The sequence below is a fragment of the Lathamus discolor genome, chromosome 4 (genome assembly GCF_037157495.1).
Source record: "Lathamus discolor isolate bLatDis1 chromosome 4, bLatDis1.hap1, whole genome shotgun sequence".
In the NCBI taxonomy this organism is placed as follows: Eukaryota; Metazoa; Chordata; class Aves; order Psittaciformes; family Psittacidae; genus Lathamus; species Lathamus discolor.
Genome location: NC_088887.1, coordinates 35,206,573 through 35,233,271, shown reverse-complemented (window position 1 = coordinate 35,233,271; position 26,699 = coordinate 35,206,573). Strand labels below are relative to the sequence as shown.

The window sequence follows — 26,699 nt, the reverse complement described above, 5'->3', positions numbered from 1 at the left end:
GTTTCTAGGATGGAGACTGTTCTTGGGCGGCTCAAAATGAACATGAATAAAGTCAGTACAGAGGGGGCTTAAGCTGGACTGATGAAAATTATGAGTGAAATGCTTCCTTACCTAAAATTTCAAAACCTTTTAATCAACACTGATTAATACACCCTGTGAACACTCATTAATTCTACAGGCAAAGGATAAACAGAAGAGGAAGTTTCTATTTTCCTGTAAAAGTCTGAAAGCAGCTAAAAAAAGTTATCCTCTCAGGATCACAGAATCACAGAATCCCAAGGGTTGGAAGGGACCTCAAAAGATCATCTAGTCCAACCCCCCTGCAAGAGCAGGGTAACCTACAGTACATCACACAGGAACTTGTCCAGGCGGGCCTTGAATATCTCCAGTGTAGGAGACTCCACAACCCCCCTGGGCAACCTGTTCCAGTGCTCTGTCACTCTTACAGTAAAGAAGTTCTTCCTGATGTTAACGTGGAACTTCCTATGTTCCAGTTTACACCCATTGCCCCTTGTCCTATCACTGGATATCACTGAAAAAAGCCTAGCTCCATCATCCTGACACCTACCCTTTACATATTTGTAAACATTGATGAGGTCACCCCTCAGTCTCCTCTTCTCCAAGCTAAAGAGACCCAGCTCCCTCAGCCTCTCCTCATAAGGGAGATGTTCCACTCCCTTAATCATCTTTGTGGCTCTGCGCTGGACTCCTTCAAGCAATTCCCTGTCCTTCTTGAACAGAGGGGCCCAGAACTGGACGCAATATTCCAGATGCGGCCTCACCAAGGCTGAGTAGAGGGGGAGGAGAACCTCTCTTGACCTACTAACCACTCCCTTTCTAATGCACCCTAAGATGCCATTTGCCTTCTTGGCCACAAGAGCACATTGCTGGCTCATGGTCATCCTCCTATCCACCAGGACCCCCAGGTCCCTTTCCCCTTCACTACTTTCCAGCAGGTCAACCCCCAACCTGTAGCGTACTGAATACAAAAACAAAATTTCAAATGGAAATTTTCAGTCAATGTCCATCTCAAGACAAAATATCTTTTTGCTCATAAATGAGCAAATCCAGAATTCCATTTCTAGTGAGAATTAATGGCACTTTCAGTTACAAGTTTTGAGCACTTATTCACAGAAATCTTGCTTATATTTAAGACTCTGTCTCCATGCATAATCTTATAAGTACATAAATCTATTACATTAAAAAGGGACAAATGTGAGACTGCAAGGACAAGACAAACATGATATAAGTAGTTTAAAGATTTCAAATGGGCTATCTTTAAAATTTGCAGTACATTTCTTTTGTGGAATATGAGGATCACAAGACAAGACCAACTGAGCACGCTATCTTATTCAGCTTGGTCTGCAGTATTTATATTTGATAATGCTTAGCTCCCCTGTCTGAAGTTAAATTTGTGCATGAAGATGGAAGTAGATTTCAGCATCATAAAAGGAAGAACAATCTCTGCCAACAGTAAATCTACTGTAAATAGTTCATGTGAGCTTTATACTCACTTTTTTTATACTATTTCATAACAATATATTTGTTATATTTTACCTGAGGTTTACTGGTTTCCTTAGTATTCAAGTCTGGCATTGGGACTCTGAATCGAGATGCACCATTCAGGAAGGCTTTAGAACTCTGGGAAAATAAAACAAAACAAACCAAACCCCATACTTTCGTTGCTTGTTTTTTTAAGGAATATATTAGGGTTAATCAGTTATCTGCAACAAAAGTTTTTGTGCACTGCAACATAAACATAACCCCAAATGGAGCATCTTTAATCTAATGACTGCACATTTAGGTTTTTAAAGTCCTTATGCAGACCTATAGCAATGTATATAAAATGCAATCACAAATTTACTTGAAGGCTAACTTCATCCTGCTTTTATATAGAAGCAGCATACTTAATTCAGAACACAATCGTGCCATTCTTAATAATCATGCCATTCTTAACTTCTTCAGCTGCTCTGTCCTCTACTGAACTTTCATTGACATGGCAAACAGTTTTTTCTCTCATAAGCAGATGATCCTAGTAGCAACTGCAGAAGTTGATTTATTTCAGGAAAACCCTGATTCTTCTTTTCCCCACCCTTCTGAGATTAAAGCTTACCCTTTAGCTTATGCTCACTGTATTCTTCTAACCCAGAAATAGACTGTGTTCTTGTGGGCAGGAAGGTTAATGAAGAGTCTGAGCACCTCCAGCATGCTCAGCAGAGAAACTGATGCCCCAGATGAGCCTGCTGCTTATACTTATTTACAAGGGCACTACTGTATCAATTCACACCAAAAAGGCATTCATTGGAAAACATCCTGAGATCTTTGGTCTAAAAAATTTTTCAGGGACATTTAAGGCTTGTCTGCCGAATTAAATATACAACTTCAAAGTAGGTTTGCAGTCAGGTACATGCAACCTATTGCTAAGACCTCAAGAAGTATTGTGCATTCCTCAGGGATGGGATATTTGTGTGCCTAATCTCACTCTAGATGCCACATTAAAACAGACAAATAAGCAAACCCAACAAAGCAAAAAAACCCCAAACCCTGACCCAAATAATCCCCCAGAAAAGCCACCACAAATAAAAGAATGCCCATCCTCATGAAACATTTTAATTCAAAATTAATCACTACATAATTCTTCCTCAACAAAAATACAAGGGTATGTATTGCAGAATTCTTTAGACAAACTGCCATTCATCAAGGAAGTCCTTCTAAGGAGGCAAAAAACTTCTGAAGATAAATGAAAGTGAGAGCTGATGCATGAGCAGTCTTGAGCATGCATTCCCCAAAGTAAACAAACAACACTCAAAGGCCCAGGATCTGATAAAACAGATTTTTAAATTTTATCTTACATGAAATTAGGCTCTTGTCAAAAAAGTGATTCACAGTAATCTGTGGGGAAGAAAATCCAGTATCTAGAGACAAGTCATCTACATCTTTATTCAGCAGCTCAGCAGAATAAAAGAAATGAAAGACTTTTCCATTTGACTTCAAAAATAAGATTTACTGCGGTAAGGAGGAAATGTCTGGGGAAAAAGACTAGACTGAGAGGCTGCACACTTAATACTTAGACTTCTTTCTCCTTTTCAAAAGATAAGGATTGCAGCCCGGTATCTTCTAAATGCACTTTGTTACCGGAGTTTAAGAGAGCCAAGTTTCCTGGAAATGCAAAGTCAGGCTAAAGAAGTTCCTAGAACACAAAGGTCTGTATGAACATGCTGCAACTAACATGTTTACCTAGGGGAAAATAAAAAAAAAGAGGTACAAGGAGAAAAGATGACAAGCAGTAAAACCAGCTCTAAATCATTACATTTCACAAATGCCATTAAATCTACTCTTTAACTTTCATTATGAAAGTGCAGCAATCAGCAACGCTTAATAATGCACACTAATTTCTTGCTTGCATTTGTCATAGGTATAGCCTTTCAGAAAGTTATAGATGAAGGTCATAGATTAAGCCTTCAATGCTAGCATTTAAAAGCACTTTATTGTACTCAAATATTTATTTTGAACAAATTTCAGATTCATGAATCAGAGCCAAGGTGAATACAAGCAAATGAGGCACAGCCCAAGAAATCAGTGAATAAAAAAATAAGACGGCACATTCAAGGCTCTGTGCCTGCTTCTCCGTCTGTGCTTCTGTACAACTCAATGAAATCAGACTATTCACCACTACAAACTCTGCAGAAATATTTGGCTCACAATCATGATGAAAATAAACAGTAGACTAAATTCATCCAAGATAGTGATACCATACAGAGATGAATCTGATCTACGAATCTTAATATAAATCTACCCTAAGTCCTTCCCATATATTAAACATTTATTTTAGTTGTGCTTAAATTTAACTGGTCTCATTCTTCCACAATGAGATCTGACTTTTGGCACCAGCTGGCAGAGCTGCCTGCACCTAACCATCTGTCCAAACTAACCTACTAGGCCTTATGAGCAAAACAAGTGTGTATGTTTCTTTAAAGGTCTTTAAAAACATTCTAATATTTCTTACTATTTGCAAAGGCACACAGGTTGTTCAGATTGTCACTGAAATGACTGAGCAAATAGAGAAAGCTAGAATTTTATGTCTGCTAGCAAATTCTACCTCTAGTACTACATGGCTAAATTTTTTTGCTCCCAGTAATAACACAGACTGTTTTATTACATGAACCTTCCCTCACTTAGCAGTCAGTTTTCTTTACAGCCAGACCTTGTCATCACCACATCTGTATTTGTAGGAGATCATCTTGAACTTCTTTCTTACCCTATTAATTTCCTTAACTTCTAAAACCACTTTCCCTGCGATGAACAGAAGCTGTGAGCCCTATTCACTAAGGATTTAGAATCCATTCTACTTTGCAGACCACAAGGTCTGAAGAGAGGTATTTGAGCAATTCAAATGGCATATAGCTTCCCAAAACAATGGTGAATCTTAAACTGAGAAGGGTTCAAGGCAGGTGGGGAAGCTCTTTTATAAGCCTCTTGTAAGATTTACAATGCGAATATACAGAATAGGAAGAAGTGATGCCTTTTGCTCTGGAGAGCAAGGTTTCCAGGGAAACAGAAGGCCAAATGCATCCCTACAGACCGAGCCTGTGCCTGAAGCAGTGATCTTGCTGGTGCCCTAGAGAAGGTTAGGTCAAAAGGGTGGTGAATGGAAGGGAGAGGAAGCTTCTAAAATACTGCATTTTTGTTTAAAATATCACAGCAACTAGATATTTAATGTCAAGTTTTTTCCATAACAGCTCTTTGAATCATATGAGCACCATATGGTTCAAAACTCTTTATCTATGCTTTCCAGTAAAAATGTATTTGAAACAAGTAACAAACATTTACTTCCACAAAGCTTAATAGCTAATTCTGTAAACATTATGCTCTAGCTATTATAAACAGCAACTGAAATGATCATAGGAACATTTCTGAGCTACATAAAAGCCAAAGGAAAAAAATGCCTCCTCTGTTATGATACTTGACAGACATTACCTTTATGAAATGAAAGAGAATTAAATGAAAAATACAGAACACATTGTAAGTACACCTTATCTCACAGTAACAAACTAAGAATAGGAGTGCCACAGACCAATAGCAATATTCAGAAGCTTCATCAGAATTATTTTGTATGAGGAAAAAAACCCAAAACATTAACTGTCAAAGAAGAGAACATAGACTAGAAAAATTGCCTTCAGTTACTATTCAAGAAGAGGGCAGTTAAAATGTGAAAAGCCATCTACCTGAAACTATTGGGGGGTGGTAAAAAACCCAGCAATCAACCCTGTACAATCTACCTGTAAGACTTGCAACTAAAAGGTTTAGTTCACGTAAACCTACATGTGCAGACAATCTCCACACACAATCCCATACCACTGGAAAACATGGGGGATTCCCTTAGGATCTTTCCTCCAATACTTCCCTCAATAGCCCTGATTTGCCCTCACACATGGGAAATCTGAAGACATTCTTTGCTAAGCTCCCCTTACTATCTGTGGCAGACCTGATTGCTAACAGGCCCCTGGGAGTCAAAGGAGAGAGAGCCTGGAGCAACATACTGCTCTAGGTTTTGGTTACAATAGAGATGAACATATACCAGAGTATTATGGAATATGAAACAGAGATGAACATATAAACTCTTATATGAAACTAGGCTAGAAATTTCTCTTATAGGAAGTTATACTCAGCTGGTCTTCTTCCTAATGCTCTCTTTTTTGTTAACTTTCCTTGATTTTCGTTTTTTTCTCATTCTATCTGAATTACCCCCTCTTCTTGGGGCACAGCTACGCAAGGCAAGCAAGGAATCATCTCATGCAGTATCTAAAACTTTCTAACACACATCTTTCGCCATTGACACAGCTTCTTAAAATGTCTCATGAACTTCCATTTCAAGAGCATTGGGCAAACACCTTGGTACCAGAGCTGAATCACTTCCAACCTACTTTTAAAATACTGTTGGAACAACCTTACACTAATACTTAAAGAGAAAGCTTTCCTTTTCGAAAAAAATTAAAAAAGTTATGAGTTTTGCTCTGGCACAACAAAATATACATGCAGTGTTCCACAACCCAGAAAAAGCTTAGATGTTTTCACACACGCGCACACACACACACACTTCAATCCTGCTTCAAAAAGCAGCCAATCTCTGATGCTGGATTTTTTAACTCTTGTGTCAAGAGCTGCATTCTCCCTTCTGATCCATGCAGTATGCATTCCACGGTTTGTGCGTGTGACAGTATATTTAGAGCTTAGTGAAGTTCACTACCTTGCCAAAATTTAAGCCCCTGAAGTATAAGATCACATACAATAGCAAGATCTACTGCCCTGATGCCAGTAAAACGTGATCAATGCATTCTAAAACTCACCGTATATTAAAAAAAAAATAAAAATAAAATAATCTATGTATAAACAGCTTCTCCATCCCTGAGGATATGGAATTTGCCAGGCAACAAGCCTTAAGCAATTTGATCCTATGTCAAATTTCGACCTACTATGAGCAGTGTAGGACCATACAATGTCCAGGGTTTCTGTCCCTTCCAACCTAAGTTATTCTGTGATGCCACAAAAACTAAAGCATTGATTGGCTATGTGACCCATACCACTGAGCACTGATTATTTCTATCCTGTTCACGGCTCTTCATTAATGCCAGTTTTGGTTAACTAAAGGCCATACTATATCATGACTAAACTCACTGTCACAGACTGCTGCTCCAGTCCCTTCATAACCACCCCTTCCTTCCTCTTCTCCCTAGCCATGTGCTCCTACTGTACTTCCCTGTAAATCCCATTTTCCATTCCCCAGCCCACCAATGCATGGTTCATTGATACTATCTCAGCAAAAGAGCTGTTTGCTCTTTCTGCAATGCCTAATGCAGGGTTCTCAAACAGCAAGAGACCCTTCACAGAATACGGTTGGCAGCTATCTCATCATGCTATACCTAAGCAAAGAAAGCAACAGCAGGAGATAGGTCAATATGCTCTGAAGATACCCAGGAAGACTGAGGGAGAGTAAGAAAACTCTAGAATGATGAACAGTTTTTAACTGTTTTACTTCAGTAAGATCATCTGTTCCAAAACTTTCATTGAATCAGGAGGTGAACGAGTTCACACTGCTTTGGTAGAAAGTAAGCTACTCATTTACCAGTGAAGCATAGAAGACCAATATTCCCTGAAGTATAGGGTCAATTATAACAGCCTAGCACAAAAGGGCCACACAAATTATCTAACTGCCAGAACTATCATAATGAATATGTGTATTGGGAGGCAAAAATCAAAATAGAAAAAGCATTCACTTACACTGGATAGTGTGCAGGAGCAACTTACATCTTTAGGATCTGAAATACAATACCACACATAGTTAATAATGAAAACAAGCATAATGAATACCTCTTAAAACACTGACCAGTAGTGTGATTTACTGATAGTAAACAAACAGTTCAGATAACACAGAAACAGTCCTGGTAGAAATGTGTAACTGTAACTTTAGAGAAAATGAAAAGGGTGCTGTGGTACTTTTCCTATGCTATGACCACATTAAGTACTATTCTGGCAGTTCAGCTCATTACAGCATTCTACTTATATCTGCGTAATTCTTTACTTCCCAAGTTAGGCCAGTTACAGTAAAATGAGCAATCATAAGAGTCTACACAGGGCCAAGATGGGGCACTCCCTTTTATTTTCTACTTTAAAGTGAGAAAACTTCCTCTATCAGCTGACTTCTGTATTTCACAGCACACAATATGCATGTCATAGGTGGAATGGAGAACAGAATATACTGCAGAGAGGTGGGACATTCTGCTAAGATACACTTGAACAATATACAGACAGGGAATTAATGACTGAATTTTTAAGTCTTATTCTCTGAGTCTGAACATATATACTCTTCAGACATACAAGGGTTCTTCTCCATCTAGTATTCTAGATAGAAGTTCTTTAAGTATCATCAAAGCTTGAGGAATATACTTTGCACTGGGTCAGTTAGCTTAAATAGATGGTGTTCTTCACCCATAATAAGCCCTCCACAGTTCTTTTCCATTAAAGCACTTACGTTCAATAAGAAACAGGAAACAAACAATTCCCATCACAGCAATGATAATACCAGGCACCATGAAGGAGAGACCCCAGCACGTAGACACCCAATAAGCGGCAATTAAGGATCCCAAGATATTTCCCACTGAAGTGTGCGAATTCCAGATTCCCATGATCAAACCTCTCCTGAATTTAAAAAAAAAAAAAGGCACAAAAAAATTTTACTATTCCAATAAGAAGCATTACTATTTTGAGAAAAGTGTATCAAAAATAATTGTTCATCTGGGGTGCCAGTGAAATATTTGCAATCTTATTGTTCTTCAAATGACCACTTCTTTATGCTACTGTCTTTCATGTGGCAATTTCAAAGACACCTAAATATTAATAGAAGTGTTATAAATACTTCTCCGTGAATGACACAATTCAGCCTGTATTTAACTGCATTTAAAGGCACCGCTAGGGCTTGTCTATTTCTGGACGGAGTTTCTTTGATAAAAAAAAAAGCACGCAGATGTTGTGCAGCATGTGTGTGATAGACCATTGCTTCTGGGAATGAAAGTCCTGCGAACACATTGCACCAATAACTTCATCTTTTCTGGATATGTTAGATTTATCATGCAGAAGATAACAATCTGTACAGGATAAGCAGAGCAAATTCAGTATTTTCTGATCACATTTTAGACTTGCTAGGCACCAGAAGAGAACACCTGCATAAACCTGGATAATAGACACATCAAATTGCTGCCTGCCCGGAAATCACAGATTAAAGCTGCTGTAGAATAGCTCCAGCCTAGCTAAAATAAGCCATCAAAATACTGCTGCAGTCATGACAGTTAATAGGTTTTTCCTGTGACTTACAAGGAAAGAAAACTGCCTTGCCCTCAGCAGGAGTCTACCTGGAACAACCTAATTTAACTAAACCAAGCCTTTTCCTTTGGCTATGACAAGATTTAAGAGGCCTGCCTATGTTACACAAAATACACAGCAAAATAAAAACAAGAATCAGATCACTGACATTCAAACCAGAGCCCTATCCATCAGTTCACTATGCAGCCTCCTAAAAGCAAAGGCTGTTGCTTGTGCACAATGCAAAATCTGAATAAATGTAATTGCTTTGCACAAGCTCTCTAAAGTGGTTTAGCATTATATGATGGTTATCATTCTCTGCATTTTGTAACACTCACCACAAAGGCTGCAGGGACTTTAGAAAACTAGTCTGAACCTACACCTTCTTAACTATGCTTTGATTTTATGCAGAAAGCATATACTTAATTTCCTTATGTCCTTCTCTTCAACCAATTGACAATAATGTTCATTCTATAGTATGTATCTACAACAGATGGCACTACAGTGGCATTAGTATATGCTACATGCATCAAACACTGAATTTAGCATGCAGCTCTTGCAAAATTTAAGGAAAACTCCTGTATGACATGACAAAATAAACATTACGAGTGATCTCGATGCAGGATTAAAGGTGGGAAAAAAAAGAGGTGATTTAAAGAAAGTGACAAAAAGAAAGGTCAAATCAACTGACGCAGGTATTTTTTAAATTGCAATTTTTGAGTTTCTGTAAGTTGGTTAGGAAAAAAGAAAAAAGAAAAAGACATTAGGCAAAAAGATACTTTTAGAGTTACACATCAAAACTGCTTTGAAACACAAATGAATACATGGGAAATTCCAAACTACAGTGGCAGGATAACAGCCTTCATTGAAAATAGTTTTAGACTGCTAATATTTGCTAGAATTATTCTTAATTGAATTCCGAAATATTTCATCTGAAAACCTAAACAGACTAAAGAGCTACCACAAAAATCTATTTTGATATGAGGGAGAGTATTTCAAACCAATGTACCAAAGATCTACCCAACTACTTGTTTCATCCCCAGAAAACACTGAAGCAAAAGAAAGATATTTAAATTGCTTACAATATTACAGCTCAGAATGTATCAATTTGTACTTCCAAACTTTGGACTATGTATTATTTACCTTCCTTTTCCAAACCAGTTGCCAATACATGTAATGACACTCGGCCAGCCAGTAGTTTGCACCAACCCATTAGCTATCTGAAAGTATATAAAAATAATAATAAGTAAGCATAGCCTATAATAAATCAGGTTCCTAAACAATTCCTGCCAAGTGCTGCATTGGGAAAAGGAAGCCTACAAAAATGCTTTAAATTTAGAAATTTAGTGAGGGTTTTTGAAAATATGCTTTTCCAAAAATAACCAAATTACAAAGTTTCAGAGAGACTCTTCCATCTACCTACATCTCTCCAATTACGTGTGATTTAACACAAAACACTTTGATTCAATCACATGCTTTTATAAAAAAAAATTAATAAAAAAAATAAATCACACTTCATTGAACAGAGAAATGAATTCCCACGTTCAAACAGCAACATAGTATTTATCTCAGTTTGAAAATACAGCAAAGCATATCTGCAACCAAACAAAGCAAGAAAAAAAAAATATACTTTTGGGGAGACTGGATAACTTTGAACATTAAGCTTAACAGACACCTGTAAATAAACTGAGAAAATTACTATATTCAGCCTGAAGCAAGAACTATTTCAGCCTTCATGTTGCACAGATCATAATCCCAACCCATCTCAACTCAACTCCTAAAAAGCGTTTTATCTAGAATTATAAATTCAGACAGAGATCGCAGTGCAGTAATTCATAGAATCATAGAGTGGTCTGGGTTGGAACGGACCTTAAAGAACATACAGTTCTAATCCCCTGCCAAGGGCAGAGACACCTTCCACTAGACCAGGTTGCTCAAGGTCCCCTCCAGCCAGGCCTTGAACACTGCCAGGAATGGGGCAGCCACAGCTTCTCTGGGAAACCTGTGACAGTGCCTCACCACCCTCACAATAAAGAATTTCTTCCTAACAGTGAATCTAAATCTATGTGTACAATAAGCATTTGAACATGAAATGAAGCAACCTCACTCTTCCCAACAAAAAAACCAATTAGGCTGGCAGTACAAGACCACCCATAGTATTCGAGGATTTACTGAGCACATCACATGGTGCAGGACTGGTAGAGATTGTTAGCTGAACCCTAGAGGAGACAGCTCCTGTCTTGGAAACCACATGAGTCAAGAGTGCTGGGGCAGTGACATGATTAAATGGATGACTTGGTGAAATGGTTATTAAAGCTTGAAGGACCAAAGTTAGTATCGCTGCACTATCGCGTTGCACAATACCATGCAAACATGCCAGTAGTCAAAGTGCTACTGCAGTGACACAAAGAAAGGGGCAGTGCAAGGTGCAGGCCTGTCTAAAATGACTCAGAAGTGCTAACCATATCCTGGTCCTGACCTACATTTCATTTTAGGTCAATGGTAAATATTCTTGTGACACTTGATTAGATCTACAAGGGCTCTGAAAAATCCCACACAACAAATCTCGTTACAGAAGCTGCCTGTTCTCAGCCACACCAATGTGGGAGACTGCTCATCATTAGCAGTATAAATGTAATTTTCCTGCAGAGAAAGCCAGGATGCATCACTCAGGTCTTGGCAGACTGACAAAAGTGAATACTTTTGTTTTAAAGCTCACCTATATATAAGCTTGCAAAGATTTGATCACTAACTTGACACAGACTGAAACCCTTTCATTTGTTTTCAAAGATTTCTTCCACTAAAAAAACACTTTTCCAAAATAAAACCTGGGGCTATCCACCCTATTATTTCTGCCTGTCATCAACAACAATGTATTCCAGCATTTATATCCTCCCATGCAGCCACTAATCCCTGTTTACAACTTAAAGAAGGAAAACCAATACAACACTAAACAGCACCATGGAAACCCAGGAGTACTGAAATGATATCGTGCTTACCTGGGCCATTATGTAAAACCACAGATTATGTATATTACAGAAATAACCCAGTCCAAACATTGCAGTGAAGAGTCCACTAGCAAGCATCCCAACTGTCAGATAGTACCGGATAGGTAGCCGTTCTCCTATTAGTCCACTTGGAAAGTGGAAGGAAATAAAAAGAAATGCAGTAATTAAAAATGAGATCATATCCCAGGCCTTCACAAATCAACAATATTTTATGTTGCTTAATTCTGGTTGAGGAGAAGCTTTACTGGTAACTGCTGCTCCTCTGCACAGCAGCAAATGAGCAATTTTTAGCACTCTACAGGAAAAAAAACAACAAACGTTTAATCTTTACTAGTACTGACATCTGCAAAGCCATCTTTCAGAGAGATGCTCAGCTGGAGCACATTGGAAGTCATTTATAGAGTCATTTTCCAAATGACCCCTAAGGTAAGGCACATCTTCAGCCATTTAAAGTGAGACTTGTCTCCCTTGCTAATGATTCTAGTTTTGAAGGTTTTGGGTAGAGTCAATAAAAAGCAGCATACCCAAACAGCAGCCAATATTGCACATTTTAAGATGAGTTAAGCTTCTGCACATTGACTATAAAGAAAACCGGGACAATCAGTTTCATCCACGTGTGCAGGTTGGAGACTGATAAAGTTTGAGGACATATATTCCTTCATATTCCATAGGAAGGAAAGACAGGTTATATGGCAAGTTGTAAAGCATTCCTGCACTAAGCAGGCAGGATGGGTGCAGGTAAGAAGCTTTCTATATGCCAACAGGTATGATACTGCTGGGGACTCAGGATGACATGAATTTTTTCCCCTCACCAACCAAATTCTCACTCTTTTCACCAGAAACTTTGCAGTAGGGAAATGACAGTATCTCAGTAGTAGTACAAACTCATAAATGAACAATAAGCAATAAAGCAGGTTTCCAAGAGAGGGATGCTTACCTTAAATACATCCCAACTGCGTATGCACACAGAAATGAGTAATCCAGTGCTCCCAGTAACTGCTTGTAGTTGTTCTTATCTAAGAATAATTTTCAAACCAAATTATCAGTTTAAATGTACCAATAACTTCCCAACCATTTTTACATGCAGACATTTAATTTTCATAAGGCACTTTAAGATGTAAGCGTGCACTTTAAAAGATATTTTATTTAACAAACAAAACCCTCAAATCCTTTTACCACTGACCCTTTTGTCTGTAACATACCAGTAAAACACTGGTAGGCCCATTCTTAATTCCATCTTATTCAAAACAGCATTTTGGAAGAGAAGAACATAAGTTATCAGCAAGGTGCCACCTTCTTATAGGTCCTTAGACAAACAAAACCCCAGAATGTAAAAGGCCTATTAAAAGTGGAAAGATGTGTTGCAACTGTGTGAGGTGCCAACAGTCAAAATGGCTAAAAAAACGTATCATCATACATGCTTTTAAGGAATCAGTTTAATGTATCTTTGAAATGGTTAAAGACTTCTGCATTTCATTCTCCAGCTACTCAGAGATAGACATTTTGTTTAATAGAAAGCCAAATAGGGTTCTGCTCTGTACAGCAAAAGACCATAATTACAACTAAATAGGACTTTCAGGCGGGACAGAGGGAGCAGGAGGGACTCCACCCAGATAGAAACACCAAGTATAATCTCAAGAGACCTGAGCTCATACTAAGAAAGACAGTTTATCTATTTGTAAGCTCCAATTCCCACTGACTTTGAGAATAAAAAACACAGTTATTAAACCATTCCTTCTTTCAGTGTTACTCCCAGCTTGCCAGCTATGTTGCCTGAAAAACAGAGCTGAAAGAACAAGTCTGGAGTGCCATTCCAAAGGAGCAGCTTTGCAATAATCTGTGTTTATGGGAAAAGGAAGACACTGGAGCTTAGAAGTCTCCATTAAGATAACTAATCAGTGTTTTAGGCAAGCTAACACAGACTCCCTTTGATACAGGGACAAGAAACAGCAAACAAGTTTAACTGCATCCAAACACATTTGGAAACCTGCGGGATCAAATAATTTCAATGGACTGATTACCTCAAACCAGGCAGTTAATACACAAAATTTTGCCCACAGAAAATGCAGAACTCAGATCTTTAATTACTATTGAACAGAGTAGGGCTTTTTTTTAATGGCTAATTAAAGAACAATTAGAATAGATGGCTAGATAGAATGGAGTGGACTGGCATATCAACAGAATGGACTATTCTACTTGGCTGATGTTCTTGGCAGTGATAAAAGTGTCAAGGAATGATTCAAAACCTCTATTAAATTCAAATACAATTAAATTCAAATTCAACTGTAAGTAGGCAAATATTTTTCTATCTAAGTGAAAGGCCAGGTTCATAAGCTATTCAGTAAGTTGTCAGCTCTATTCTGCAAGTCTACCATTTTTCTCCATTAAAATGGGGAGACAAATATTCCTTCTGGCAAATAAGGACTCTGAAAAGTTCCAAATTAGATAAACACCGAGTAATTTTATTGAAATGATTGCTGGACCTTGACTTAAAACAGCAGAAAATTGTAACAATTAATTTTATTCTTCACCCTTTTTTTTCTTACTAGCCATTCTAAAAATAAATAATAGAATCATGGAATGGTTTGGGTTGGAAGGGACCTTGGAGATTATCTAGTTCCCACCTCCCTGTCATGGGCAGAGACACCTTCCACTAGACCAGGTTGCTCCAAGCCCTGTCCAACCTGGCCTTGAACACTTCCAGGGATGGGACATCCACAGCTTCTTTGGGCAACCTGTGCCAGTGCCTCACTGCTTTCACAGAAAATCCCACTTTCTGACTGAGAACTTATCTACTGAAACCATCTTATAGCTGTAACAGGTAAAATAATGTCAGTTACTTAGGTGACATTAAGTAGTAAAGACATTATAAATCACCACTTAACCTTCTTTGTAAATTTCAGTGAGAACATGGAAAACAATATACCCCTCCCATACACATCTCCTGAATCCTTCCACACATGAAGAAGAAATAGCAAGAGGCAAATAATCCAATTATGAATATCAGCTCAATATTATGAAGGAAAAAAAAGAAAACCGAAAACAAATAACCCTTACCAAACGGCTCCCAACCGCACTGAGATACATTAGATGGCTTTTTGACAGACTGAATCTGGGCAGCATATTCTTTGTATGAGTTGAGCTCAACTTCATGTGAAGCAGCGCAATGCTTATGCAGCTCTCCCTGATGCAGAAAGAAAATGTGAAAATGGAAAATTCACTTGTGACTGTTAATCCCCATAAAGCAACAAATTTAACACCTCTAGCTTTGTACGAACCTGCGTCAAACCCTCTGAAATCAGTAAAATTGTTACACATTACTAACTGTTTGGTATTTTGCTGGGTGAAGACACCACTACATGAAAGAGTAATTACATGGTTAGAAATAATATGCCACAGTGAACTGGTGTTTCTGATAATGAAGAATTCTGAAATTCTGCATTAACATCAAGCTATTATTGTTACCCATTATTACTCATCAGTTATATTCAACACTGTCCTGGGGATATGATTTGTGTTTAGCAAGTTACACAAGTTGAAGATCAAACTAAGAAACCTAGAATCAGGTAATATTTTGCCACAAGCTTCACTGGGAAGAGAATCCCAGGTGTCCAGACAAATATGTCTGTGATGCTCAACAGCACTTGTAACAGTCTCGTGAATGTTAGTAGAGTTTTATCACGTTCAACTCATCAGTTATGACTTTTTCCAAACACATGAATGTAAACCTATAAACTCCTAAGCGTCTATAATTAGATTAACACATGGGAATTAAGTGCAGACATAGGTGTTTCAAATCTTAAACCCAAAGATTAGACATGTACACAATATTCTATGTGGTCTCACTACACTTCATCAAGTAAATGTCACTGCATACTAGCTTTATCATTTTTTCAGCTTTCAAACCATTCCAAGTTAAAGTTCAACACTGCCTTTCACAAAAGAAAACACTGAAAATGGTGACTACTTCCGTGTTTGACAGGAGTAGAAGGATGTTTAAACAAGGATGCAACCTTGCTTACCTTAACTATACTAATAGGTTTCCTTGATAAATGGAAGCTGGCATACAAGAAGAAAGTGAGAGAGAAAATGAAGGCTCTGTACCTACAATATTAAAAAAAAAATAGAAAAGAAAGTATTAGAAACTTATTTTATTCAGATTTACTTTTAGCGTTAAGTCACACAAACATTATAAAAATCACTGGTAATCTTGTAATAGCGGAAGACAATTTTTTTCCATGTTCCCCAACAGCCTGAAGAACCACCCTAGAAGTTACACTACTTTACAACATCTGCTGTGACCTGGCTTTGGGTGGGAGCTGTGTAGCACACAGGCACAGGACAACATTGCAGTGCTCTGGAACCCACAGAGCCAATCCACCTTGTTTACAGCCATCCTTTGGCAGCTATTAAAAGACAGTTCAACATTAAACATATTTATAATCATATTTCACATTTCACTGTCTCATCCAGTTTTCGGGTATGATTAGGACATAAAATTATGGCTCTGTGAACTGTCAGTTTGGCTACTGTGGGTTATTCCTTCTTTCATTCCTTACTGCTTTTAGGATTTTGCTTTACTTTTGCCTTCCTCTATAACAAAAGAAATCAGCCATTTCTAGAGACTGACAGGGGACTGACACTGCCTGTGTGTACTGCCAGCTGGAGCCCAGGAACATAATTAACCAGCTGTGGGATTGGGAATTTTCCCTGGTACCTCCCTGGCATTCTTGGGTCTTTCTCTGCAGTTCATCTGAATTAAGGTTACCTCAGAATCCCTGTCACTGCAACCATTAAACAAAGACAACAATCTGATCTATTCTATTCTCCACCTGCAGCACATTTCAGTTGTTTAAGAAGGAAAGTGTTTTGTGGCTTTGTGCTTTTAACAATAGACAGATCACAGTGTATGGACTGGCTCCTGCTAGCCTTGATCTTAAACCTAGTATTTGTAAATGAAAGGACATATATATATACAAAGATCTAATATCACACAGCCTACTATGGTCCCTAATTTTTAACAAACCTCTTTAAATAATTTTCTGCTTATGCACTTTAAGATAACAAGGGTCTTATTTTATAGTTCTGGCATATTCAGAGAGATGTTAAAAAAATAACATAAAATAAAAAAAGAGTTATCCTGTCGTGAAGTTATTCACCCCCATAACTGAAAACATCCTGAAAGTGGTAAAACTGGAACTACTTTGTCCTTGTTACTGTACTAGAGAAAGCATGGTAAAATTGCTCAAATGGAAAGTGCTTTGTTATTTCTGTTATTCACACACAATTGACTCAGTTTTCTGTCTCTGAAAGCACAAGAACTAACGCCATCCAACTTCCAGGATTAGCTTTCCTAAAGCAAAGAGGGTTTGTGTTGGGATTTTTGAGGGCTGTTTTGTTTTGGTTTTAAATATTACAGTATTAAGAACTAAAACTGTAATTCTACAAAGGTATATTATACACCAAATCTGGGGGGAGAAAATATATTTCTGGTTCAGAGAAGAAAGCTAACCTCAAGCATCCCTTCCACCTAGGAGTTTGAACATAAATATCTGAAATTCATCCCTCCAAATCCATAACTTGCAAAGAAAAGGACAAAAGGCTTTATTCTCTAGTGCACTTGACTACTAAAGGTTTGTCTGGGTTCCCTCACAAAGTATCCCACTTTTTAAATGTCAGCCATATTTATCATACAATTGTCTATATTTTCTTGCTGTATATATTAAGAAATGAGAAAGCAAATATAGAGCAAGGCAACAGTATTCTGATGCAAACTTACACTGTTCAAAACAAAGGTTGCCACCATACTTCAAGACTTACCACTGATCTCGTGAAAATGAGGTGATGAAGCGAATCCCAGGAGGAAGCTGAGCCATCTACTCAACAGCTTGTATCAAATTCTAGGCAACACAATTATGCACTTCTGACAATGTTATTTGTTCTTCAGAACGCATTACAAAGCTCCTCCCAAAGCCGTGCGATGATAGGCTGTTAACAAACGTGGAAGATACACTGTTGAGTTGATCTCCCTGCAGGCTTTTTTCCTTACACCTTCAGTCAGGACATGGCAAATTCTTTACTCTGCCATTGTTAATTGCTGATCTTCAAATAAAAGATGCTGATAAGTAAATATTCTTATCAAGTTATTGTAGTATTTTCCAATCGTAATATTTGAATCAGCAGCTTTCTCTTTCAGAAAGAAGTAATTACCATAACTAACCTTCCAGACATCAAAAAATGTAATGGAGAATTTTAAGCAAATATAAATAGCAGCCTCTTCTGAATTTTATCATGCATAGTCTATTTTGAGAAGTCAGCATAACATAAAGCAGTGAGGACACAAGGGAAAGATGCACTTAGAACATAATCTAAAGCCAGCTGACATCCAAATGCAGAATTTTTGTCCCAGAAAGACTACATATAGGCAATTCTCCACCTTACTAAGATCTATTTTACTACATCAGAAACATTCAGGAGGCTGAAATTTGTTCGAAAATGACTGTAGTGTTTTCAGCCCAGAATAGACTCCTCCAGCCTGAGAGTGGGTGCTGCTGAACAATGCTGCCAGCAAGACTCAACCCACACTCCCTCTTCCAGCCCAATTTCCCTGTCTCAGTTATCAGCACTGCACAAAGCACCACATTGTCAGAAAACTTGGAAAAGAAAAAAAAAAAGAAACCGAACAAACAAACAAATAAAAAGTGGTTTTTTTTTCAGCACTTGAGCTCTCTGCACCAGCTTGCCCAGAACCAGAGAGAGGTGCGTAAGCGACATGCAGGGAAGAGAGAGACCATGGCAGCAACAGTTTAGTTTGGTTTAAAATTTCAGGGCTTTCCTCCTGTTTGTTCAAACTTGGGCCAAAGCCCCTTAACAGAGGGGTAGTACAGATACTGCAACAGGAATTAGCTGCACTGTTATTTCACAGCAAATGCGAGCCAGCTGTTGAGTAAGATGATAAAAGGCACTGTGGGCAAAAGGTGTGGCCACAACTAATGCATGCAAACAAGGCCTCACTGTGTGCTAACAGCAGAACCACCCCAGCAGGATGACAACTAACGCGCTGCAGGCTGCAACAGAACCCATACCCTCCCAGTAGCCCAGCTAGTGGCTTAACACCAGCAACAGCCGCTGTCATGCTCCTGACGGGAAGCTGTTGGGGTACAGGACTAGCTCTCCAGGCAATAAACGGGAGACAAGCTAAAGCAGAAGAAAACACACCTGCCGAGACCAAAGGTTTATCTTAACCCGGAAATTTTAGAGGCTGCCACAGGGCAGGCAAAGGTGTAAGCCTCTCTCCTCTCATCTTTATTGCCCCATTTTACTACAGAAATCAAAACTACTCCACAGCCAGCTGAATTGCAATATCAAACACTATCTGCTGGGTCAAAGACAGCAACCTGACAGCCTCACTATCCACAAAGGCTTGTTTTCCCCAGCAACAGCAGAAAACTACCACCTCTTCACATAACAGAATACCCCACCAGGAGATCAAGAGTCTTCTCCTTTCTGATGAAACATTTTCGCCATACCTGTAGTTTTTCCACGCCTTTGTTTTTTCCAGTGTCCTGGGTCAGCTTGTCACCTCCGTCCCCTAAGAGTGAACTAACTTGTTAATCTCGTTTGACATGTTCCACCACCTCCCGCTGGCCCTGCATCACATAACTGGTTGTGCAATTAATCAGCAGACCCCAGAATCATTCCAAAAGGCATTTCCTATCTCCTCTCTGAGGCTGCAGAGGTTAGGGAAAGTGCAACCCTACACCCTCTTCCAGTCTCCCATCCAAAGCTGCAGGTCCCTGCCTCTCTCTACATCAGACCTTGTAGTCATAGAGAGATGGTTCAGGTGGCTGATCCCTCAGAAAACCTGCTCTGAAAAACAGCTGGTCCAACAGAGTATATTAACTCACCTTGTGGCCACAAAACTGTTACTAGGATGAATCAGAAGCAGTAAAAGTATAAAGGCAGGGACTAAAGGTGGAACCCCCTCTTACAGCCAGGGCTCATTAGTTATGTCAGCTGAACTCCGATTTCAAAACAACTGCTTGTCACTAATTCCATGTTTGGCTGAAATGAGCTGTTGATAGCTCCATTTGGGAGAAGAAAGGCAAGAAGAAAAAGAGGCGGGCACAAGCAGCTTACAGTAGGAGTGAATCTTTCTTCCAGCAGTAGGAGGCCTATTTCAGGGTGATCCCAAACCCACTTCTCCCATGTCACAGATATCCCAAACACTACAACTACTATTTTACTTATCATGCTAAGTACGCTGGCAGAAATATCTACTAGGAAAAAAATGAGAGGCCAACAAAGAACAAAACTCTGAGGTCATAAACTTCTTTAAATGGTTCTCTTAAAATATAATGGCACAAGGCAATTGTAAACATAGAAAAGTAATTGTTTAACAGGTTATTATTTAACTGCTTTAGTGTAAGCAGAAAAAGACTTCACGCCTGGTACAAAAAGTTTCAATGCTAAGTAGTCACACAAGGTTGCTCATCTGTGGACCTGCCAGACAGATCACACTCACAGCTACCTCCTAACAGTATATCCCTGCTGTAAGACTGGAGTCACACAGCCCTAGCAAAGGTGACTGGACTTCAGCAGTGTTTAGAGAACTGCACTCTAACCATTTGACAGGGCCCGATTTCGTTTTACCTTCTGCAGGCAGAGACACACAAGTTCTCCTTTACTCATCAACAGTCTCTGTCTCCATACACCCATAAGTTCCTCTGACATTCATGTGTTGTTACCAAACAGAACTTTCTCCATAAATGTAAAGAAACTAGTGGCAATAAAATTCTTGATAACAACTATAAAGATCACATCCTGCTGTAGATAAAACCAGATTTTTAAACCAAGCTACTCTTTAGAATGACATTAACAGGCTACGACACATAACTGGTAGCTCACCAGTACGCCCTTTATGCTTCCATTTTACTAATGAAGTCCGATGACAAACTCCAATTCCATCACTCAAACCGGTTTTATGTTCTTTCCTTTTCAGCAACTATTTTCCCTGACAATGAAAACAAATACTGCACTTTCTCCTCGTACTGCAATGCATAAAGCAATACTCTGGTACTTACTTTGAATCCATATTTACCTTCTAAACTTTGTATTGCTCCTTCAGGCTCCCCGCTGCACTGGCTGAAACATAGCTCCCTCCCTGTTTCAGGAAAACACCGCCATTCCTGACTGGCCTTTGCCACTGCAAACCTTGGCTCAGCTGTGCTGCACGCTGGGGTGCCAGAATGAAGCTCCTGCCTGCTTGCTCCCTCTCCCCCCCCCCCCCCCCCCCCCCCCGCCATACACACACACACAATTCGCCTGGAAAACAGACATTAATTCTGTGTACGAAGGGACAGTGGGTAATGCACATCCTCATCAGGGTGCCCTTAAGGACTCAAAAGGCCTTTAAACACGTGCAGAGCAAATGCATATTGTAATTAATTCCCAGCAGCTCTGCACCTGAGCCATGAACTGCCAAATCCGTCACCTTCGGACCTTAAATGGCCGTATTCTTTCCATTTCCATTAAAGTGGAAAACAGTTAATCCTAACTTAACAGGGGACAGGAACCCTGTGAATACACAGTGAACCCACACCTGCGCCCCAGCAGCCCGCATTACCAACCGCAGCGGCAGCCACGGCAACACGAGATGACCCAGTGGAAGCCAGGGCAGTCACCCAGCCTCCCCAGAAGCGGGGCACAGGCCAAGGCCACACCGCGGGGCCAGCCCAGGGGAACGCGGCACACACACACCTCTCCTTCCGCGTACGAGGTGCTGTGACCCTAGGAGCCTCCGCTCGCAGCCCACGGGAGGCTCCAAGCAGCTCAGCGCCTGCCGAGGGCTGGGCTCTGCCCTTGGGTCACAACTGCCTTGTAGTCTCCCTGCGGGTCACAAGCCAGCGGCGGCTCCCGCCGCTACCAACGAAACCCTGGGGCGCCCGCAAAACAACCCTCCCTGTCCGGCGCCTGACCCCGCCGGCTGGGAAGCCCGTAGGGAAAGCAAGACAAAAGGCGAAGGAAAGCGAACGGAGAGGCGGCTGCAGCAGCAGCAGCGGCGGCGGCCGGGAAGGCGAACGCCCGAGCGCCGGCAGCGCCTGCCCCACTGCTGCCGGCGGACACACGGACCACCCGCCGCCCGGCCGCCTCTGCCGAGCAGCCCCGCGGAAGAAGGGGCCGCTGCCGCCGCACAGGCGGGAAGCGCCGGCGACGCCCCCGCTCCGCCTCCGCGGCGGGCACGGCAGGTGCACGGCCACCCGCCCCCCCGAGCCGAGCCTACCCGGTGCCGCCGCTCCCTCTGCCCTGCTGCCGCCGGAAGCTGCCTCCTTCCTGGCCGGCCTGTGCCGCGCCAAGCCGAGCGGCTGGGCGGCGATCCGCAGCCGCGCCCGGCCGCGGGAGCTGCGCGGCGGGACCGGTCCGCCCGGGCCCCTCCCCGCCGCGACGCCCAAGGGGAGGAGGGCGCCCTGCGGAGCCAGGCCGGGCCGTGGCTGGACTCTGCGGGACCTGGCTCGGGGCAGCCGGGTACCCTCGCAGGGCCGGGCCGGGCCGGGCCGTGGCGGCGCTAATTGCCGCGCCGAGGTGTCGTCCGTGCCGGCCCCGCTTCGGTGAAGCGTGCGACGGGAACTGTAGCCCCGGCGGGGCCTCGCCACTGAGGGAAGCGAAAAGCCGCTGCCCTCTCAGAGCCACCTCTCACCCCTGCAGCCTCTCCCATTCCCCGCAGGCAGCCCGACCCTCGCCGCCTTACCCGGCATCGCTAGGGAGAGCCCCAGGCGGGACCCGGTCCCGGGTCAGGCTCTGTGTACAGATGCTTCGCTACAGCGCGTGTTAGTTGCCTACCTGAAATACGGGAAGGTATTTCTGGAGCCTAACCGTAAACGTTAAGAAATCACACTGCAGGGTCATCTTAAAGCTGGTGGGGAAAACAACCAAGCAGTGGTACTTCTTTAAATGTTTGCCTTCTGGTTTCCTAACCATACAGTGTGTTTTCATTTTCAGCAAGTATTTCAAAGCTTAGTTACTTATATGAATATCGATTTCCAGCTGCAGGTGTGTTTCTTTATCATGACCACCTCACCAGCATGGATAACCCTTACACTGTCTACATTATCCAAAATGGAATAGCTGCTAACAGTTACCTTGGGCCGGTTTTAATATCTCTGTACAACTATTTGTCCCTTATGGAATATCGCCTGCCCAGCACAAGCAACCGAGTTAGGGCACTTGTGAAAATGTTCTGTTTCATTTCGTCCCTTCCCTCTCGCCCTGCCTGTGCTGGTAATACCAATAAAACAAACTCTTTGGCTTCCAGTGTGGTCTTTCTTAGGCCCTGCATTTCAAACACTTAGACACATACTGATTTTTGCTCCAGGATCCTCATGGCATCTTTCCTTCCCCCTCTCCCAGTCAATAAATATGCCCTTCTCCCTTACAATGACATTGGCAGAACCAGGGTCTGGGAGTTACACTCAGACCATTGCGAATGCTGGTACCTGTTACACTGTCTGCTGCTTTTGAGCGCTTCACTCGCAGATGTCAATTCCTGCCCAGGCTCACTCCTTCTCGCTGAGGTTTGTAAGTAGTGAAAGCACCCACTAACATCAGACATAGGTGGGGTAGTTACAGCCAGAGCAGAGCAGCTGTATAGGCTGATGTTTGTTGTTTCTGCTGCAACAACCATTTAGCAAAACCAAACCCAGTCAGCGAACATTCCTCCACCTACAGTGATTTCATTAATCAGGTGGCTGCCCTTTCGTACCAGCATGGGAAGGCACCCAGGCCTTCTGACAGGTACACACACCCCGAAAAATGAAGATTTGTCTCTTTACAACAGAAAAAGTCAGACTCATCACAGAGTATTTGTTTGTATATGTGATTAGCCATCCTGAATTATCGTAACTACTATCACCATTATCTGGGATACTTGTATTTTTAAACTGGGGTTGGCTGGCCCTTCTTAAGTTCCTTAAGAATTTAGCCTTGCTTGAGTATCTATCTTCAGTTACAAGCAACTTGCAAAAAGTACAAGCCACACAGCCACAGAACCCCCTGGTATTTTAAAGTAGAAACTATCTCTCATTAAAAAAAAGGTCCTGCATAATCCATTCCTGTAACATCACTGAAACCTGCTGGCTGCCATGCTTGGCACAGCTGCTCTCTGCTACGCCAGTGCTGATCACCAGCAGCAACAGTTGCCAGAAGCCGTCAAGAATACAGAGAGCAGGAGCAGCCGGATCTTGTGATGCTGGCTGCAGAACAGCCTGCTAATGTAGAGTGTTAAAGGAGGGCCAGGTGTCCATCCTTTGTTCAATCATCAGAAGTAAAAGGACGTCTGCAGCCAAGAGTAAATGCTTTATAAAAACAGAGCACAAAACCCAAAACCAAAACAACCAGCCAAACAAAAAACCCATATAAGCCTCACAAAAAAATTGTAGAAAAGACATTTTGCCAGTTCCTGTCTAGAAGGAAATACAAATGAAGGATACAGTCCAGCAAATGGTTGTGTTGGGTAGCAAGTGTGGCAGCAGCTTGGTTTTCTGAGCCTCTGGCAATGTTCATGCTAGAAGAAATAGAAAGGGGCATGTTCTTGTCTGCAAAACCAGACGGCAATAAAGATGTATGAGCTGACAGATGCTTACGTGTGCTTCTGCTGACGCTTCTCTCAGAAAAGATAATCTAATTTCCTGGTTGACAGTTAAATTCTACTTCCACTGAACAGGAGTGGTGTTCTTAACTCCTCAACTCCTGATGTAGCAAACCACTTCAAAGTCAGTGGATGTCAGCATAGGCTTTCCTTTGCTGAATAGGTGATGATGGCTGAACAGAGGTTTGAATGCAGACCACTGCACCCTTTAGCTGTCTATGTATTTATTTTGTTTCCAGTAAATTGTACAAGTCTATTTTAAGATTCATAATTGCACAGGCTAATGTTTGGCCACTGAGTATTCTTTTTGTCTTAGGGGATGAGAAAAGTTCATAACTTCTTTATGTAATAATGAGTTGTTAAATAATATTTTACTATATAAAAATTTATATTCACTTAGACTTTATTCCACACAGGTAGTAGAATTCTCAGGGCGGATATAATCACAGCTTTCACTTTCAGTTGTCTTTGTTAGTTTTACATGCTTTGTTTTCCCAACAGAGAGCAGCAATTAATATCAAAACTGGGTGCAATCCAAATATAACCTGCCATCGAGCCTTGGCAGACAAAAAATTGTCCAGAAGAGCCAAAAAACAAGGAGGCTGTAAAGGCTCTGCTTGCATATATGGGGGTAGTCAGGTAGAGCCCTGCTGTGGCCATAGTAAGAAAGGGCTGGAGGCAAGCCAGCTGTGATCTGGAAGTTATCTAGTTGAGTTAGCCAGTATGTCCTGTTTGTTGATGAGAAATTTTAGTGCTGGCACAGCACCACACTAATATGACTACGTGATTTCCAAACTGGTATTTTCATCACATCTAGCTTGCCAGAAAGCAAGGGAAAATCACCAGTCAGTAGCTTCAGACAAGGCCACTGAGCCAGCACAGCCTTGTCCCTAGCCAGGGCAGGATGGTACACAAGTACTAAAGGCTACTTAGGAATGAAAAAACCTACAGCATGTGGAAAGTGGAGAGGAAAGGGCAGTAAAACTGCCTCCAGGCCTCCTACATCAAGATAGATATCGCTATGACTGCAGGAGACCTTGAGGAATAACATTGTTTATTTCAACTCCGTGGGTCACCTATCAGTCCCCAGTTCCATTCAGAAAAATGGAATCACTGGTGCTGGCAGTATGCTACTCTGACTGTCCCCAAGGCTTTCCAGAGGGAGAATGGGAATGGGAAGTCACCTCGTGCCATCTAAGATCTGTAAGAAAAGCAGTTGTAGCAACAGTGGTGTCTGTTGGGTAGGATCTACTAGGGGGAGAGATCAGGAATCAGTGGCCCCTGCAGCTAGGCTGAAGGTTCCCTGGTTAGAGAACTAAGTAATCTTTCATACTGTTAGCCATATGCTTGCAGGAAAATGAACAAGAACATACTGAGAACGCAGAATCTTAAAAAAACCCAAACACAACCAAGCTGTATTATTATAAATGGAGTCTGTAAAACAATATATAGACCATCTGTCATTACAAGAGAACATCTATTTTGAGGAGCTTATCTTGAAGAATTTATTTCTGCTTCCAGTAGGAAATGGAAGAGTTTCTCTTGTTATTTTGTCCTTATTTCTACTCTTCATAAATTTCTGGAGATCTGAGTGGAAGTGCAAAAATGGCTATGTAAACAATTGCTGAGGAGTAAACAGATTGAAAGAGGCAGAGAGTCTACTGGTATTTTTCATTTCTCCATGTTTGCAAATGTGATCAGCAGAGGTAATTATATGAGAAGAAAGGACTGAGGCATATTTTAATAGGTATCAAATACCAGAACAGTTACAAATACCATGGCAAAATAGAAAGCAGGCCAGAACAGAGAGCTTACACTAAAGTAATTGTCTTGCGAGTCATGTATAAGAAGATGAAGTATGGAGATATTCAAGCTTACAGGAACAAGGAGACCGCAAATTAGTCCCATCTACCTCAATCGTTTCATTCTTCTCTATTGAATTCTTTCTGAATTAGGACTTCAGATATTATGGACAAAAGAATTGGGGTGCTTTAGTTTTATGTCATTACAAGCTATGCCTGACTAAAGAAGCTTAGGGTTGGGGTTTTGTTTGTTTAATGAAGCAAAACCCACTTCCAGAGAAAAGTAAAGAAAATGTAGTATTAACACTGCTTTATTCTTATGCTGACCATATGATAGTTTTTTATGTCACAAATGCCAACTGCTTTCTTGGTAGCAGTAGTAACACTGTC

General features: G+C 41.0%; 1 protein-coding gene across 9 annotated transcripts in view; it reads right to left on the bottom strand.

Annotated features, from left to right (window-relative positions):
• The window catches only part of SLC37A1 (solute carrier family 37 member 1), a 39,459-nt gene extending 16,755 nt beyond the window's left edge, over positions 1–22,704 (bottom strand). For 3 of the 9 annotated variants that reach the window (XR_010612222.1, XM_065677023.1, XM_065677030.1), the window contains exons 1-12: positions 21,624–22,018; positions 20,965–21,027; positions 19,394–19,455; positions 17,685–17,852; positions 15,887–15,968; positions 14,922–15,048; positions 12,802–12,880; positions 11,856–11,991; positions 10,000–10,076; positions 8,030–8,196; positions 7,279–7,316; positions 1,558–1,641 (exon numbers count right to left, since the gene is read on the bottom strand). Coding sequence is in view for 8 of the 9 variants with exons in the window: in XM_065677023.1 (XP_065533095.1) it covers positions 1,558–1,641; positions 7,279–7,316; positions 8,030–8,196; positions 10,000–10,076; positions 11,856–11,991; positions 12,802–12,880; positions 14,922–15,048; positions 15,887–15,968; positions 17,685–17,740 (846 nt within the window). In the remaining variant the exon portion in view is untranslated. Of the gene's footprint in view, positions 1–1,557; positions 1,642–7,278; positions 7,317–8,029; positions 8,197–9,999; positions 10,077–11,855; positions 11,992–12,801; positions 12,881–14,921; positions 15,049–15,886; positions 15,969–17,684; positions 17,853–19,393; positions 19,456–19,527; positions 19,702–20,964; positions 21,028–21,623; positions 22,019–22,146; positions 22,538–22,611 lie in introns of those variants that run through there. The other 6 variants (XM_065677026.1, XM_065677024.1, XM_065677025.1 and 3 more) reach the window with 6 other exon arrangements.
• Between the last annotated feature and the right edge of the window lie 3,995 nt (positions 22,705–26,699).